General features: G+C 41.1%; 1 protein-coding gene across 2 annotated transcripts in view; it reads left to right on the plus strand.

Moving 5' to 3' along the window:
- LOC306841854 (zeta-sarcoglycan-like) overlaps window positions 1-19,332 on the plus strand; it is a 31,974-nt gene that overhangs the window by 8,808 nt on the left and 3,834 nt on the right. Inside the window, exons 3-6 of one of the 2 annotated variants that reach the window (XM_079371868.1) lie at window positions 4,990-5,091; window positions 9,645-9,732; window positions 11,355-11,477; window positions 12,720-12,792. In XM_079371868.1, coding sequence (XP_079227994.1) covers window positions 4,990-5,091; window positions 9,645-9,732; window positions 11,355-11,477; window positions 12,720-12,792 — 386 coding nt within the window. The remainder of the gene's footprint in view (window positions 1-4,989; window positions 5,092-9,644; window positions 9,733-11,354; window positions 11,478-12,719; window positions 12,793-19,332) is intronic. The other variant, XM_079371869.1, reaches the window with a different exon arrangement.

Here is a 19,332-nt window from a genome sequence, read left to right on the forward strand (position 1 = left end):
ATTATTTACCATCACGTGTAGTAGAGAAAACCAACAGACCCAACATTTATGATATGCATGCTCCTGAGTCTGTGCATTGAATAATTAATTGAAACGAGCATAGCAGTGTGAAGTTCAATTAGTGAGATCATTCATTCTGCTTCAATCAGGTGGCCTTTACTTAAGGATGAAGCCGGCACGGTTGTGTATGCATTACTCTCTGAAGACCCGAGTAAAATGGGTCGTTTCAGACATTGTTCAGGAGAACAGCGCGCTTTGATTAAAACATTGATTGGAGAGGCAAAAACGTATAAAGAAGTGCAGAAAATGATCGGCTGCTCGGCTAAAATAACTTCCAGTGCTTTAAAATGGAAAGCAAAACCAGAGAGACGTGGAAGAAAGAAGACAACTACCATTCGAATGGATTCGAAGAATAGCCAGAGACCCAGCCAACGATCAGCTCCAGGGTGATCAAAGACGCTCTGAAGTTACCTGTGAGTACTGTGGCCATTAGCAGACACCTGTGTGAAGCTAATCTATCATCAAGAAGCCCCCGCAAAAGTCACACTGTGAAAAAAAAAAAAGACATTTGCTGAAGAGGATACAATTTGCCAAAGAACACATCGACTGGCCGAAAGAGAAATGGAGAAACATTTTGTGGAATGAAGTTTGTCAGACGACCCCCATACACTGAATTACAGCCACAGTACGCGCTGAAGACAGTGAAGCATGGCGGTGCAAGCTTTGTGATATGGGATGTTTCTCTTTCTATGGTGTCGGCACCATTTATGGCACAACTGATCATGGATCAGTTTGCATATATTCGAATACTTGAAGAGGTCATGTTGCCTTATGCTGAAGAGGAAATGCCCTTATAAATGTGTTTGAACAAGACAACCACCACAAACACAGTAAGCGAGCAGCATCTTGGTTCCAGTCCAACTGAATTAAAGTTAATAAAGAGTGGCCAGCCCAATCCGCAGACCTTAATCCGATAGAAAACTCATGGGGTGACGTCAAAAACGCAGTTTCTGCATCAAAACCTGTCGACTCAGAAGTGAAGCAGTTCTCAGAAACCGTGGTTATACAACTAAATACTAGTTCAGTGATTCACAGGAGTGCTAAATTCTTCAGATGTTTTTTTAGTTTATCGAGTAAATGGTTCAGTTTGTAATGAAATTCAGATTCTGCTTTTTTTTTTTTTTTTTTAAATAGCCCGTTATTAACTTTTGTTCATTTTTTTGTAAAGTAATAAAAATATTGATACATTTTTCTTCATCGAATACAATGTGCAGTGTTCCCAACTCACGGAAATAAAAACTATTTTTAGGATTTGGAGCTTTACTCAAGTTGTCAAACGCTGCTATTATTTTGAACACAACTGTGTGGTAAATTGTTGTAAATCATTTGGTCTCAACACTGGGCTATCATTAAAAAATACTGACAATGACCAGCGTATTTGACCGTTTCACAAGTTACTGTGGTCAACGTTTTCTCCTGATTTCTGTCTTTGACATTAATACAAAGTCTCAGAGGAAGAATCCTCAGTGTGTCACAGGCATCTTCTCATGTTGTGCACAGTCTCATCTGGATTTGATAAAGAATCACAAAAGAGTCGGCAGCAGCGCGGCTGACACAGTGCTTGTTAATCTCCAGACAGAAAACCAAACAGGCAGCTGCTGCGAGCTCCTCTGACATTTCCAGGGACAATGCACACAATTTAGCATTTTGTCAACAAACTGGGGATGGCAGCATCCCCCCCTCTGTGACGGATGCGTCCCCGGGTTCCTGCTATCACTCCTCTACTCCTCTGCCTCCCATCAATCTGTGTCACCAGCAAAAGACCTTATCAGTGCTGTTGGTGTCGCTCCAGAAAATGTACTTCCTGCTCCCCATCTCTGAGGACACGGGCAGCTAAATAAGAAAACACATGCCAAACTACACCCCGCAGGATTGGTCCTATTATCATTTTTTCCGGGGGCCTCTGGCATGAGAGCATTGTTTTCTGGTCAAGCTCCAAAAAAAGCATGATCCCAAATTTCCCCCACTGCATTTAATCTTATTACTACATTCCCCCTGCCATGTCAATTGCCTCACTCTTGGCACATAGTTCAAATTATAATTATGAGCGACTGAGCGAGGAGAAAATGTTGGTGTCTGCTTCGACCTTGTAAATCAGAGTCGGAGTCATCGGCAATTTCTGTCACTGACATTGAAGAACAAAAGAAATGTCGCCAAACTGATGCTTATTTTGAGTCACACCTATCCTATTTAGTTTTAAGTTTCACCAGGGATTCAGTTAAGACAGTTTTTTAGTGACATATGGCACCAATAAAATTTGCATTTTTATCGTGACGGCTTAGAGGAAAGGTTCTTCAATACTGAAGCAAATCTCTGAACCTGAAGCTAAAAAATACTCTCCTTGCTGGTTTCTTCAAATTGGCATGGCCTGTTTTTATTTCTGGGTCTTGTCTTAAAGCACAACTGAAGTAAAATTCTGTATCTGCACCAACTTTAAAGCTCCCCCTCTGTCCTAGATCAGAGCATCAGCATAAAGTCGCCTTGTAAAAATCTACCGGCACAAAGAGGATCCCTGTTGTTCAAACTAAAACTTAAACTACTGTCTCCGTGTGAAGGGCAGCAGGTCCTTGGCTGAAATCTTTCACTCTGCACTTTTCTTTTAAACCTCACAAAGCTGAATCTTCCAGTTGTCATTTTTCCACCACAGAATAATGGCCTGTGTCTTTTCATTTCTTTCTTTCACCGATGCCGAGGAGCTCGTCCAGGCCTTCAGCGCGTCACGACTTGATCCGTCGTAACGCCCTCCTGTTTTTTCTTTGCCGTCTCCCACCTAAACGTCTGGCTGACTGGAGCTTCACAGACCCTTCACTCCCACCACATCACCTCCACTTGAGCACAGGAGTGACTTTAGCGTGCGCCTGCTGACACACAAAGAGCTCCACACTTCACCACCCACTGCCTCCAACTTTGTCCTCCCATATGTCCCCCTGTCCTGTCTCTCTACCACGTATAATGGAGTTCTCCTCTGCCTCTATAATTCACTATCTCCATCCATTTGTGCTGCCAGCACTATGGCTTCTACCAACACGTCCGTCAGAACCCATCTGTTCACACACATCCCATCGGCGTGCACAAAAGCTGCTCTCAAACTAACTTTGCTCACTGACGTGTACCATGGCATAACCTTTTGTGGATTCCTTCTGAATTATCTACCTCCAAAATCAGGTCCTGAATAATAAAATGTGTGGTGGGATATGATAGGGGAAGCAGACATTTTTTACTGGCTCTTTGACATTTCATGTTTTTGAATAAACTCCTTTTCATTTGAAATAAAAAGTAAGGGATCAATCTTCGATGTTATGATGACATTTAACTCTAAAGCAGCCAGAAGAAGTTATTGTTGAAAAGTTTGATGTGTATTTTGATCTTTTTAGTTTCACACATAAAAAAGAAAGGAACTACTGCCGCCCATTTAAAAGCTTTGAATGCTGTCAGGGTTTTCACCATCTTGGCTCTATCCTCTTTTCTTGTTGATGGTTGCCTTGGTAACTTCATATCAAAACACAGTTAGCGAGTCCCTCAAGCAAATCCCGCTTCATCGTTAGATTGACTCTTGATAGCAAGCTGATTAAGAAATAAAAATCCTGCTTTTTCAAAGAAAAACAAATCTCTGTAATGGTCTCTGTGCGTTGGCTTCACTTTTGTTGGATAAAAGTCAACTGTTCTATCCTTTTCCTAAATGTTGTAAATAGAAATCTGGCTCCTTTAAATAATGACCTCGGTTCTCTCCTCAGAGTCCTTTGATGGGATGAGAGGAATGACTGAAGACGTCTCTCTACACACAAACCTAGAATAGAACATGTGAAAATAACTGGTATGATATTAACGTAAGCACAAATCATTCATACTGTGGATATCAAACCATTCCTTTGTACTGGGTGTTAAAACTTTATCTGATTTATTCAACAACACTTAAGTAGAAGGTAAAGAAAGGCCTACTATTCTAACACTTTCTAAGCCAATAGGCTTTGTCACATTTTATATGGTGGACATTTTGACTTGGCCTATCAGGAAAATTGACATAAACCCAACTTCATGAAATGCCCAGTGGACCTGTACTGTCCAGCATCGTGGAAATAGCCTCTTAAATATGGAACACTCTCCTTTTTCTGACACGCTCAAATGACAAACAATTTATAATTATTTAACAAATTATTTATAATTTTTGGGGGGATTTTATCCCAAGTTTCTTCAAATCACTTTTAACGTTGAAATAAATCGTCTTTGCAACTATGCTGCTTTGTTTTAGAAAGGAAGATTTTGAACAGTTTCACGTTCACATATGTCGGAACGATAAAAGAATAAATCAACGGCTACAGTAACATTTGCAAAAGTTGAGTTGCAATACCTCTTCTGAGACAAATTAAAATCCATCAATTGATTATGATGTACTTTATAGAGAAGATAAATGTCTGCCTGGACCTGTAGTGAAAACACATCAGAGTCCAGCTCATGTTCTGTAATGGTCAGCAAGTGTAATGTAAGCTTGATTTGTTCTATAGTGCTCAGTTTTCTTTCGGAGGTTTTAAGATATCTCTTGAAACACAACAACTATTTAAAGAACTGTTAATATTAACCTATATTAAAGGTGAAAATATCTGACCATACTTTCTTAGTCGTCAACATTCATGTCACAGCTGCCAAATTAGCCTGCTTCCTCTTCAGTCTGCCTCTCCCTGCATGCAGCTCGTCACCCTGACACCTCTGAGTGCTGCGCTATTGTCACCTCCATGTCATGTCCTACTTTTTCCCCCGTCACTCAGCTCTGCCACCCCTTCAGCGGCCTCGCCGAGCATCCTCCTAATGCAGTTCAGTGACAGCGGGATTCCATTTTTTATTCATTCAGGAAGAGATAATCCTTTGAGTCGAACCGGGAAAAATCGGCAGTGCTCGCCACAGAGTCACTGACGGATCCATGATTTGTTTCAGGATGGGATGGGAAACCTGCAGCTGAACCCGGACGGGATTCACCTGGAGGGGATCTCGGAGTTTGTCCTGCCGCTGTATGTGAGCGAGATCCAGTCCAGAAGGGTAAGTTGCTCTCTTAAGTCTTTTCCACAAGTTCACCTCGCCTTTGTGTTGATCAATACTCTGTAGCAATGATGAACCCGGAGTAACAACCATCGACTACAGCCCGTGTGAAGATCTCGCCCAAGCTGCAGGGAAGCTGATATTGATCTGAGTGGTGAGGAAGTTATGATCAATTCATTAACAACAAAGGCCAACTTCCCCTGAACTCGAACTTGATGATACTTTGATGGTAACTTATATTGTGCTTGGATAGATACTCCTCGCATCCTCCTTCTCCTCCTCATTTCCTGTCCTATCAGGTCCTGCCATCAGCCGGAGATGGGTAATAGGCTACCTCTCGGCTCCTCTCAGGCCACATACAAACCGGCATTTACAGATGGACCACAGTCCCCCCCCCCCCCACCCGCTGGATATCCAATCAAGCCCACGCAGTAAATTCCCCTCCTTCACTTCCCTCCCTCCTCTTTTTGTCCTCTTTCTCCTCTTTGATGTTCAGTAGATTAACCAACACAGCTCCAGCGCAAAGTTGATCCCAATTTCTCCTCTCCCACACGACACACAGACACTCGGTTGGATCATCCCCTTTTTCAGTGATTAGGCACGGTGCGGAAAGCAATTTTCAAGCACTGGAAGCCGGGGTTCCATGTAAATTTGATTTTTGAGGGATGTCGGCAGAGGAAGTGGGGTACGATTCGCCACAGCGGATCGCGAAACAACTCAGAATAGCCCTCTGTTGGACTTTGATGTCCTCGTCTGAGCTAAATGGTGATTTAAATAAAACAGCTGTGCGCTTAGCATTAGAAAACACCTCAAGGCCATAGCTGACACCCAAAGCCCAACACGGGACAAAGCCAATATTTCATTCCCCGGTGCAATACGACCTGCAGACATTTTTATTGTCTTGTTTTACAGACACGCTGTGCACCGGCCCCCTTATCTACCCGCACCAGAGATATTTGCAGGACAAAAATCTCTGCGGGTCACTCGATATTTCTCACCTGAGGAAATATGTCAAGCACTGCGAGAGCGAGGGGATTATGGTTATCCAATGAGTGTACAGCACAGTGCACAGTGCTGTTCCTCCGTCAGATAACCACCATTGATCAATAAGCCATTACCACAAACAGCAGTGACCTCAGGAGTGCACCACAGGTATCTTAAAGTTAAATATAGCATGATTTCTCTCTTTTATACGTTCGCTGAATCCAAACTGCTGTCAGCGCCGGACTCAAACCAGCTTTAGTTTCACTTCCCTTTTGATCAATCAGCACTTTGAAACCTCATCAATGACAAGAGCTTTAATCTGTGAATACCAAGTGGAAATAGCTCCCTCAGTGTTTTTGGCAGGCACTGTGGTAGCTGGCAGTAAATATCAGTCCAAGTGGCCCCTTAAATCTGCTCTCTCTGAATTGTGTTGTGACGGGAGAGCTGCTAAGTTTGAAAATACAGTTTACACTCATTGGGTTATCTGCCCAGTTATAAATAACCTGCATGACAGCATTGCTCGGTGAAGCTCTGAAGACACTTCAAGGGTCACAGCTGGTGGCACAAAAGAGGACAATCTTAACATTCAGTGTTTAAAACACACTTGGATGTTTCAGCATATGATGTCTCACAAAGCCTATGTCTGAACGTATCAAAGCCACAATACAGTGGAGATTTCTGGACTGGGAAATAAGTTTGAAATGAGTCTGTTCTTTAAAAAAAAAAAAAAAAAAAAAAGCTACAGAATGGTTTTGTTTCAGGCTGGAAATTAAGAAAATACTTCTTCTGGGAGGTGAAATTTGAAGTTCTTCAGTAGATGTTTTTTTCTTACTTCCTTACACAGGGTGGATCAAATGATATGTGTTTTTGTTGATTTACAAATGTAGACGTTTAGAGGTTTTATGTGGCGATGTTTTAGCTCAAGACATTATGTGGATAATTATGAAAATCCAAACTGCTATTCAAGTCAAGAGTTAATTAAAAGATAATTTTATTATGATTTCCACATTGACTCCTTCTCCTTTGGATATCAATCATAAACTGCACAGTCAAGAGTTTTACTGACGTGAAGAACTTGCAGGAGCTGATTTCACTCATTAGTTCCTCTGCTCGAGCGGGTTCAGAGAAAAAGAAATCATTAAGTCGTCTGTTTGGCCTGCAGCCTTTGATCCGATGGCACATGGTTTAGAACAACTGATGCAAACAGTAGGAGGACATAAAACGAGGCAGGAGGCCAGAGACGTCCAACAGCTTCAGTTTCACCATCTTGGTCTCCGAATCTTGAAACAAAGGGGAACTGGATTACACGGCAATGTAACGACTCTACTGTCTCTGCTGCCTAATAAAAAAAAATATTTAAAAAACCCAACATATCACCCTCCCTTATAAACCCAAGTGGAAATAGTATGAGTAAGCATTTCTTTATTTAGAGGTTTGCTGACATTCATGGCAAAGAAAATTAGGCCCTGCCCCTTGTGATACTCTTACAAATGTTTTTTTTTATTATTCACTTTGAAATCAACTTGAAACGCATCTTTTCTTTCATTTGAACTCCGTCTAATTCTGACGCACATCGCTGAATGAGGCAACACAGTGCCCAGATCGTTTAAAAAAATTAAGTCTCTGCGGTTCAGACTGTTGGCTCTCGTTGTTATCTCCGGGGGCCCTGACTGGTCTATAAATAGCATCGGTTGCAGGTGTATCTTTATTGGGGTGAAACTTCTCCCTCACTCACTCTCACCCACTTGCATTAGTGACGCACGGCAAAGATGATTGTTAGCGCCAGCGCTGAACTGAATTCCAGTCTGCTGATGCAACCGAAGCCATTTACTTGTTTCATTCTCACAATTTTAAATGAAAGCTTTTTGGATCAGCAGCAGCAGTGTTGCCTCAGAGATCTGAACATCCGTCAAACCCACTTCTCTGGAACCAATTGAATTTAGCTAACAGTATTAAACTGAAATAAAGAGTCCTTTTTAATATGAAAGCTATTAAAAATGTTCCTTCAAAAAAAATGCTCCAAAACAACCGGTACCCTGTGCGTGGAAAGCTTCCCTGCAGGATTTGATATTAAAAATGAGAAAATTAAGACATAATAGGCGTACATTTTCAACTTGTGACATGTTTTTGTCATTATGTTCTCTTGTTTAGCTCAATATTAAAATGAGCAGCTGGCAGAAGAATCAAATATAATTAAAAATGTGTACGTATGTATGCAAATATGTGTGTAGGATTAGAGTTTAAACCCAGAGCGGTGCCCTTCCTCTCCTCCACTTTAAGGTCTGCATTGTATTTTGCTCTCAGGACGACAGTACAGTCACGAGTTAGCTTTGTCTTCAGCTGTTTCATGGGAGCAGCGGGCCGTGCTCCGGCGTGTGGCTCTGATGTTATTCATTGTATGCAGGGAAGCATCCTCTGCCTTACAGCAGCCATGGTAATTTCTCAGTCTGACGGGGCCCAGTGCACCTTCAACAAGAGGCTCCATTTATGTTCATTCGCTCTGATCTGCACTTGACCTTCCTCAACAGGCGCGTCGACTAAAAAGTCTTTCATGTGATCCCAAAGAAGTGCTGAGGAGTAGCAACAGCATCTCAGTCACGGCCTCGGGGGAAACGGTTCAAGACCTTTAAACTCTTTAAAGTAGACTTCAGATCAAGAACTCCAATTTCTTCGCGATGCAGTACTTCCTGTATAAGTTTTGTTCACGATGAGCTACAAAAGGCAAGCAGGGAAAATGAACTGAATGACCTCCACAAAGATACACACTGCACAAACTTCAGATCATCTTAGCTTCAATTTCACGCGTGAAGTTCATCAAACCGAGAAAACACCAGAATAATGAGCTCGAATGTGAATGCCAACAGATGTCAATTTAATACTTTTAAAACTACACTAAAAGGAATCCAAATCCGATGTCAGTTGATTTGATTAGTGAGTCACTTCAGTGAATTAAAGAGCAAAATGGAGAACAACATGTTCACTGTAGATATACTGCAGGGTTTGCAGTTTGGAGTATATTGAACAAATGAACCACATCAAGCTGCGCCAATAAAAATGTTCAATTGACAATAAATGATTCAATCAACTGAATAATGTAAGATAGGTTAGGTAAAGGAGTATTCACAGCTAAACACAGCTAGAGTCAGGAATCCCTGAGACAAGACAATATATGTTGATGTTGCACCAAGTGACAGATTTATACAAAAGCAATAGTTTGCAGCCAGGTTTGCCTGTGTCAGCCATATGTGGGAAAATCGGTCAGTGCTGTGTTGACATCTTGTTACAGCCACCCACTCCTTCCAAGAAAAGTCAAAGGTGTTTGTTAGCCAGAGACCTTCTCCAACAGCCCCCTTTTATGTGGATTCAAAGGAGGATTCAGGATTGATACACCGTTCACTTTCATCAGTGTTATTGGCGTGACCATCCACATTTCCGATCTCTATTACGACGAAAAAAATAAAAAACGAAAAATAGCTAAGACTCAATCTCATCGCAAAGAAAGAATTATTTTTCTTCTTTCCTTCTTCCTCTTCTCGTCTCTCTCCTTCTCAATTCATACTTCCCTCTAGGACAGCATGCTGGTCTTTCAGTCAGAAAAGAATGTAACGCTGAACGTCCGAAATGAACAAGGCCAGCTGACCGGTCAGCTCACAGTTGGTAAGTCTCTGATTCTCTCTTTTGGCTTTTCACATGAGAAGGCTGTTATGACCAGCTGCCTGAAGGTAGTTCAACAAGGTTTAAATGAGTAATTAGTGAGTGGACGTCATTACGATCCAAAGTAGACCACATGCTACCCGAGTGTGAAACTTTGGTGTATGCTTCTCCTTATTCATGACATCAGGTCAAAGAACTACACTCCCCACAATCATAGAGTGTCACAATGACGCTTCTGATTGGTGGAGCTCGCAGTTACCATGGCAATGATTCTCGCCCATCAGCGTCATATGTAAGTGGGTAGTTTCGCTAGCTGTTTAGTTAGCCAACATGAAATACAAACCTTGTTATGAGGGCCTCTTTGTGGGGGGCTTTACACCCTGTGTTTAAAATACCACCGATCGACTCATATCTGAAACCAGCCTCAAGTGGTGACTAAAGGAACTGCACTTATTGGATTTGAGTCTCACAGCTCTTGATCTCAAGTTTCCCATGTCAAAAGTGTTGAAAGAAACATCTGGATTACGCTTATGTACATTAGGCTCTGTGATTACACCTCTTTAAAATCCCGCTAGTTAAAAAGTGATCTTAAATGAAGCTGTCGCTGACTGGTAATGGCATGATCGATCAATTTTAGTAATAACTGTAATCAAGATAAGGCGAGCAATGATTCATCTGTGAACCTCTTTGTGCCTCCATAGGAAAAAGACTCCGTTGTTTCTTTCAGTCGCTAACCTTTGCTGCTCTTATTGAAAGGACAGTGGATTATTCTTATTATCATCAAGTTCAACCATCAGTCAGCCCAAATTACCAAAGTCATTTACATGATTAATGATCACTGGAAGGCAAATGACCTGCTTATTAACATTAATAGCTATTGATCTTAGCCAACATAAGTTGAGAGTTGATGCTGATTTGACAAGACTGGTGATATGACACGCTTTGGTCGCGCTTGACCTTCCTCGGAAAATTTAGTGCCTGCTTTTGTAGAAAGTGCGTTTTTGTCTGAAATGAGATGAAACTTGGCGAGAATAATTAAATTCCCCAGCAGCCCGTGGATTAATGAAAGCTAGAAGAGAAGAGAGAGAGAGAGAGGGAGAGAGAGAGAGAGAGAGAGAGAGAGAGAGAGAGAGAGAGAGAGAGAGAGAGAGAGAGAGAGAGAGAGAGAGAGAGAGAGAGAGAGAGAGAGAGAGAGAGAGAGAGAGAAAGTTTCTGCATGCACATCTGGAAAAACTCCAAAGAACCGGAATTCATCTTCCTCACAAGAGGAACAGATGACTGATTTGTCTCCATCTATTGTAAAAGCACAGCTTTGTCAGGGCTTCATTTATTTGCAGACGAAGCACTCTGCACAGTTTTTCACATTGTTGTTAGCCTTTCATGCTCAAACCTGGTTTTAAAAAGCTGATTATAGAGTCCAGTAACACATAAGGCTACCTTTAATTTGACAGCATCGGCTTCTGAATGAGCCTTATTATCCGCCGTGCAGACACAGGAAACATTTTTGATCAAGACATGTTCTGTTAATGCTTGAAATAATCAAATGTTATGCACGTTTGTTCCTTGAAACGCAAACAAATACAAGTATACAAAAGAGTTCTCTTTGTCTCTCTCTCTCTCTGCAGGACCTGAAGCTGTGGAGGCTCAGTGTCAGAGGCTGGAGGTGTGGAGTAAAGGTGGGGACAAACTGCTTTTCACTGCAGACGAGGACGAGGTCATCATGACAACTGAAAAGTTCACCATCACAGGTACAATGTCCTGTCCTATCTTCAGAAAAAAACAAACAAACAAACATTTAAAGAATGTTCAAAAAATAATTACTAAACTCACTTTCCACCTCCACAGTAGCATAATCCTGGTATTTAAACCTTCCTTATTTTGATAAGCATTGTCTGTCTTTTAAAAACTTTAAATGTTAACCAAGCACTGCTTCTCAAGAACTTAAACACCATCCATTGTCATTTATTTGGTCAAAGTCATCTAAGAATGAGACGGTTTGTTTAAGACAGACTCCTGTGTGTTTAGCCTCAGGACCCACCGGCCCCTCTTTAATGAGAAATCGTGATCCAAGTTTCTAAAAATGTTCAACCACTCAGATGTATTTAATGAAAAATCAAAACCTCGTGGTAATGAAATTTACTTTGTGGCTAGAAGGATTTCCGGTATCATTTATGTAAACTGAGAAATTATCAAAATAACATACTCCATGTGCTCACTGAGGGAATTATCAAGAAAGCATTTGTACATCTAAGTAGCCATGGTAAAGTGTTACGACGTCCTTTGTAGTTTTTCGATCGTGTCCTACTCAAGAAAAAACACGTAAAGAAGAGTTAAGCAGCATGCCTCATAAAAGCAGGATAAACTAGGAGAACAGATTTCTATTTGTGTCTTCAATGCTGATGTAGAGCCCTGAAACCTCCTTGCACTCCAGATGACTTCATAGTTACAGTCCTGCTGCACTTTTCTGTGTCTGATGTGTGAATTCAAATTCTTCTGTTAGAAGTTAAGTCACACTTATGTATGAAGCAGCAGCAGCTGACCAAAGTGTTCAATGCATTACAAAAAAAACAAAAAAAAAAACAATACATGAGTTTACAACATTTTAAGGATATAGTACGAATATAAAAACCCTGAGGTAAAGTGCCCGCTTAAAATTCTCATGTATAAAAAAAAAAAGACTATTTGAGGCAGGACTTAAGAGTCAACAGAGGGGGGCAGACCTGAGGTGTGCTTCTCTTCACTCACTCGATTAAAAAAAACTGCAAAGTGTGACGAAGCAGTGGCTGATTTCACGGTCATGTTAAAATCAGACATCAGAATAAAATCTTTCAGCGGTAGAAAAATATGTCTCTGTTTTCAGGCCGTTTGATTGACAGCTTTTTAAACAGTTCTGTAGACACGTTTCAGTCGATGGAAGTATTGAGGTCGATGCAGAGCTTTATCCTCTGCAGTGAATTCAATTATTGTTTTTTTTTTGTTTTTTTTGCTAGGCTCAGAAGGTGCCGTGTTTGGACATTCAGTCGAGACTCCTCTGATCCAGGCGAGGGCCTCTGAGGACCTGAAGTAAGTTCATATTCATTGACTTTACAGAATGTCATTAAAGCGTAATGTAACATGTTAATATCCTGTTCAATTAAGATGAAGATCATTTCAATGATGATGATGAATGTGCCGCTGCATTTCAAAAGTCGATGCCTGAGCTGAAGGGGAAAGAAACACATGGCAGGGACCATTATTCACCAGTATCATTATTCCTGAGCAACCTCCTTTAAACTCAAGCATCTACTAGTTAGCTCGTTATCACGCAGATTTAGAACAAGATTTGACCGTTATATTAATTTCACAGCCGAGGGGGGAGCTCATTTGTTAGTGAAGCAGTCAGGGATTGATTAAAGCACAGAGAGTGCATGAAGAAAGTTGGTGATTTGGAGATACTTATTAGACTCGCACACTTTCGTGAATACACTCCTCTCAACGCTGTGTGCCCGAGGCTGCGAGCCCGGCGCTGCTCCATTAACGAGCGATAAATGTTTCGGTTTGTTGTCCACCTTACTCGTCCTGAAGGGAGTGCCGGGATCAAAGTTGGCAAAAAAAAAACACTAAAAAAAACAGTGTTCTGGCATCTAATTCCTCCAGAGTGAGAGGAATACTGATGAGCTTCGCTTTACAGCAAGCACACGTCCCCACACACACACACACACACACATACACACACACAGGCTCAGCTCACGGATGACCATCTGCAGTGAGCGCACACTCTTAACAAGACAAACAGGAGACAGTAGAGACACACATTCTCCAGCATGATGCTGGCTTCAGAAGGATTCAGATGTGACTCTATTTAACAGCAGATTGGATGAAAACAGGCCGTCAGAGTTTAAGTCCGCGTGTACAACATATTGCATCTGTTTGATGGGTTTAATTAAAATGTTACGCACGTTCAAAAATCCACAATTTCTTCAGGCTCCTTCAAAGTAAGAAAAAAATTGCACGAAAGTCCTTCAAAGAAAAATTAGTGAAATATTTTCAAGCAAGCAGATTTAACAAGCATACTGTCAGAACTTAAAATAAAAGTTCCTTTAATCCAAACTAAAATATATTTTCCAAACGCTGACATGTCAAAGAATTTTTATATTAATTATACAGCCCGGTTAAAAAGAGAGAAAGTAGAAAATGGATCATGTGGGCTGTTTAAGACTTGAGTAAATCGGTATTTCTGTGTAACTCTTTATTTATTTTTTTAGCTGTGTTTTTTGACTAATTGGGCTTTTAGGCGAAGAAAACAAGCTTCCTGTTTCTTCCTTTTTCTGTGACTTTTCTCTCTTCAGTTCTGCTGTTACAGAAGCATGGGATGGCTAGTCTGGATAATGTACATCACATCATCATTGTGATGTCATCACACCGCAGAAGGAAAAAAAAAAGTTCTGCTTTCAAGATTTTGTGAAAATGTCTTGAAGGTTTTCACAACGTTTTGTTCTCTTAAACATGTTCAGCCCTGTTGATGAATTTGAATAGTGAGAAGGTATGTCCGCATATTACGCAGCTTTAAGGACCACATTGTTTTCAGTGATTTAGGGAAAACACATCATATCACACATTCACATTGTGCAAGGTGAAGGATTGAATAATTTTGACTTAATAAATCAAAGCTAAAAATTAAAAAAACCCCGCATCATCCAACAAATTACCAACATTAGAGTCATTACAGAGATCTGCTTTTCTGCATCATTTTCCAAAATCACCATCTGTGATTTTTTTGCCTCTATTATCTCGAGTAATGAAAGTAATCAACCTTTTTCGGTTAATTGCTTAAAATGTTTTCCAAAGATGAGGAAGGCACTACAGTATCTGTTCACATCGAAGGCGCCAGGACAACTGTACCGCCTGATCAAGTGTCATCGTTATTATTTAAACATCAGACTGTATGGGAATCATTGTCCTCCCGGACTCTTCCTGAGAGAGAAGCTGACGGCAGAAATCAAATGAACCTCAAGTCAACGGTTCTTCTGTTTACCACGAGATAACGGTTTTATTAAGATGAGATCTAAAGATATGGTTGATGAAATAATGGAAAGCGCATTTTGCTCGGCTTCTATATTGCTCAAGTGCTTATGTAAACAAGTTAAATAGGTTTTCAGAGTGCCTGAAAACACATTGTGCGTGGGTGCAACAAAAGACACTGTTGCACATCGTGTCAGACAGGAGCTACCTTCAAACAGTGAGCTGGATTTCAAACCCTAACAGCTCACCCATCATGCTGTACTACATTCAGCTAGACCCATGTTTAGTTTTAAAGATGATTTATTGGCCTTTCCATGGCCCACTTAATCACCTTTTGCTTTGTGACCCAGTTGACAGTCTTCTTTTGACCAATTATTACCAGCTAATATATCTCTCAGGTGTTACCAGTTAGACCAAAGACTAATTCCCCTCACGTTACTCTGCAAATTCTTAGTCAAACAATCAACATTGCTTTTTGTCTTAAGGTGGAATACTTCCACTCCGCCTTAAACTCTTGGACCACTTCATGCTCTTTTTCATGAAGAAATCAGACAATTATAAATCAGAGCAGCCCGTTGATTGATTGGAAGTGTAATTCTACTTCATCCTCACCATAATTACGGTGACAGGATCAGAGGAGTTTGACTCTTACTAAAAGTAAAATTCTTAAACCTTGGCTGTATCAGTGTTATTATACAAATGTAGTCTGTCCCATCACTTTCACAGCTGATTCCAAACAAAAACAAAAAAAACAGGCGATGAAGCCAACTCGATTATTTTTAGACTCCCCGCTGGCTATGAATGTGGCTGGAGGCAAAATGTGTCCGGGTGGTCTGTCTGTACGTCTCAAAGTCCCTCCGTGTGTTTGCGTGTCAGTATTTAGAACAATAGTTGGAGAACACCCAGGGGGAATATCTGCTTATTTGGCACAAACATTTCCTTGGACTTAAAGATAAATAATGGATTCTGATCTCTCAGAACATGTCTTTGATAAAAACTCCAAAATTAATTTGCTTATCTCCACATGCAGTCACACTAACGTCTAATAGGATCCTTTCTGGAAAACAAATATCCCAGCAATAAGAGAATGACATCCCTTGTGTCTTAATGTCTGTTTGGAATCGACTTCTCCTCTTTACTGTTCACACTTCTTTTCTTTTTTTTTTTTTCAAATTGTTTTGATTTAACATTTGCTTTATTTCTGTTATAAATACCTGAATCCCCTCGCCCTGTCCGGACCACATTTCCACTGTCCTTCTGTGAGAAATACTGATGGATGTAAACTTGACTGGATACAACAATGAAGCAGTAATTCGAGTTTACACTTCTGTAGCTCTCGTTCTTTGTTAGTCATTGGATTTCCTCTCCACTCTGAAAGAGCCCAAGTTGAGCCTTCATTGCACACATCTCTACCTGTTAGTAAAGCTCTCTGGGTGATACCGAGGCAGCTCGGCTCTCATCTGTGTCACTCTCCTTTTCCTCTATTTAGACACCTCATTCTCTTCTTGATGCGTTTTTATTTCTCTGCAGGCCAGGACGGTAATCTCAGCAAAGATAAGAGTAGAGACCAAATCAAAGAAATCCACCTGAGAACAGCCTTTCCTTTTGAAGCACCTGTTCCCCCCTTTAGCACTTATTGTGTGTACAATCATGCCAAAGTCAGCCTCTGTCATCAACATGATGCTGCTGAAGATTACCATGGACTAGATTGAAGAATGAAAGGTTTGCAGTGTACTAAAATTGTGCTTAAGTAAGTCCAAAAATTAGTTAAGTTCAGATATCTTTTAGGTGAATATAGAAAAGGTCTGTAAAGACAGAAGTGCAAAAGGTTTACAGTTAAGGAAAGCCCAGTGGAGTTTTTTTTTGTTGTACTTTGTTTAATGCTTTGGTCCCTTGTCCTGATCAACTGTATCTATCAAAAAGCAGGACACACGAGGATCAATGAGAAACAGAGACCTTGATCTTGAGGTGCTCTGAAACAAGGGCACAGCAGTTATAAAGTGGATATAGTCCTGAAGGAGCCACCTGTCAGTTTGTCACGTCCTTCTCCGGCTAGAAGCTTCATTACCTTCAGTCATCGCTCTCGTCTGGCTCTGATCTGCTCCTTCACCTGCCACTGACCTCCCTGGTTCAGCATCACTCTCGACAACATCCCGCGGCACCGAGTTTGAGGGCCGATATCAAGATGGATAATTGCAGGAAATTTGGCTCTGAGGTTTCCTGTTTTGACTCCTCAGCTTGCTGCCCACTCGTAGCAGCTTCAAGCCAGAAACGACAGGGCCTCGATATGAAAATATTTCTGTCAATTACATGATAGGATCATCCTGTGTCTCACTCTGGAGGATGGTGCTCTGATTCCTGATGTCCCAAATCCATCTGAAGAGGGAAGGAAGCTGTGAAGAAAATGTGTCATTTTCTTCTTGTTAAAACTGGTTCACAGTGTCATTCCTCTAAAAATGTCTCTGTGATACATCTGTCTTTAAGTTTGTTTACACTTAGAGGGAATCAGTCAACTTTCCTGACATGTAGGGAGGACAAACGGTAGATTGACGTTTGATCAATGCCAGAGAAAGTCATGACTGAGTCAAGAACAAACTTCTATTTGCAGTTGTTTTTGCCGACTGTAAATAAAACGACACATGGGAGTCTGAAGTGAGACGAGTCTGACGTTAAGAGACGAAGGCAGACCAGACAGGATTTGAAGGTGCGATGCTTCCTTACGTTGCAGACGACACAGTACATTTCCTGGCCCGGCATCAGAGAGCAAGAAAACTGCTTGTCATTTTATTTTCTCCTAAACTTCCTGCTACTAGAGTCTGTTTGCAGAGCAGCCAGCAACGTACTCCTCTCTGGTTTCTCTGAGCAGCTTTGGCGGCAGTCTCTGCAGCAGGAAGCGTGTCCACACTGGAGTGACAAGTTCATTAAGAAGATAAAGGCAGAACAGAACAATTCTTCTTCTCGGTCCCACTTAACTCTTCTCAGACCTTTTTGATCACCAATTTGCTGAGATTGAGATGCAGTGAGAGTCTATTCGTTTTCTTTCAAGTTTTGACTCCAATAAAGAAACTTGTTTTTTTGTTTATTACTGCATTGGTCTTCTTTTTCCAAGTGTTTGGACAGCAGAGGACACGATATACAGATACTGAGGAAGTGGATACTTTCAGGTCTTTCATCATAAATAAAAAACATCCTTCACTGTGCAGGGTTCAGACTCTAAAAAGAATATGATGCAACCACAGTTGGCACCTCTGAATTCTGGCCATACAGAACAAATACTGTAGTGGACATACTCTTCAGCCATATATAGTGCTGTAGTACTCCAAATCATTCTGGGTCTCAAGACCGATGCTGATGTTAAAGGGGACATATTATGAAAAATCCACTTTAACAGAGTTTTTGAACATTTATTTGGGTAACCTGAGTGTCTATTGACTCACAAAATTTGAAATAAATCCATCCAGTCGTTTGTCTGTGGCCTGCATAAGTCTCACCACACAGAGAAAAGTGCAGTTTTCTCAGTTTGTGACGTCATAAGTTGGATTCTGGTTAAAAAGATAAAAATAAAAATCCCTCCCCTCCCCTGGTATCTCCACTTTTGCTAAACTTTTGTGCAGGTCTGCCATTTTTTTTCGCACGACAGAGTGATGTCTATGGAGAAAACTCAGGGGTCTCCCTGCCCTCCCATTTAAAGAGACGCACACCAAAACGGAGCGTTCTGGGAGAGCTATTTTCTACAGGGTCACAAACCTCCTCTAGTGCTGAATTCATGTTATATTTTGATCAAAGCACAGCACAGATGTTTCATTTACAGCACAGGGGACTGTTAGAAAACGGGTATCCAAGTCATTACTGTGATGAGAAAACACGCCTTTCTATAAGAACAAATAATGTCAATTCATTTGTAGGTTGATTTTTATCTCCCGCCTTCGACCTCAACCCTCCCAGTGTTATAGTCTAGGTGAGTGACACGCCCAGTGCACACAAGACTTTCCAGTAATATTTATGGTCTCAGTCTGGGAGCACTCTGGTCTCGGTTAGTGTGGTCTTGACTAAAACACTTCATTCATTAAATGAAGTTGTACATATTTACTGTGAATTATTTTTACACAGCTGGAAGATTATTTTCCTCCAAGGGTACATGACCTTTATACATTATGAACACAGAGTAAAACAAGGGGTAAAATTGAAGTAAAAATCAAGACATATGGTCACAACATTGTAGATGGAGCCGCTCATCTAATGTGTGAAACTGCTCATCAGAGTGTAAAGGGAACCTAAGCAGCAGATCCCCTGAGGCTCATTATATCCATTACATATCTCAGAACTGTCGAGTGCTGGAAACAGGGTCTGTAAAGCCTTTTCAAACACTGTATGTGATAGCTTAGTGTAAAAAAATAAACTTGACTTTCACCTCCAGAATCCCCTCAGCTAACGGAAAAGACATGCAGTAAAAGCAGTCTCATCCCCCCACGGCTTCAGCTCTGGCCCCTCAACACATTCAGCCCTGTCCAGATCTGCAATGCTGTGACCTTTTTCTGTGGATGTAAAGGTCATCCTGCACGCTGAGAGAAAAGCTGGTCCGATTTCCCAGAAAGGGAGAGA

The sequence above is a fragment of the Symphodus melops genome (assembly GCF_947650265.1).
Source record: "Symphodus melops genome assembly, chromosome: 20".
Lineage (NCBI taxonomy): Eukaryota > Metazoa > Chordata > Actinopteri > Labriformes > Labridae > Symphodus > Symphodus melops.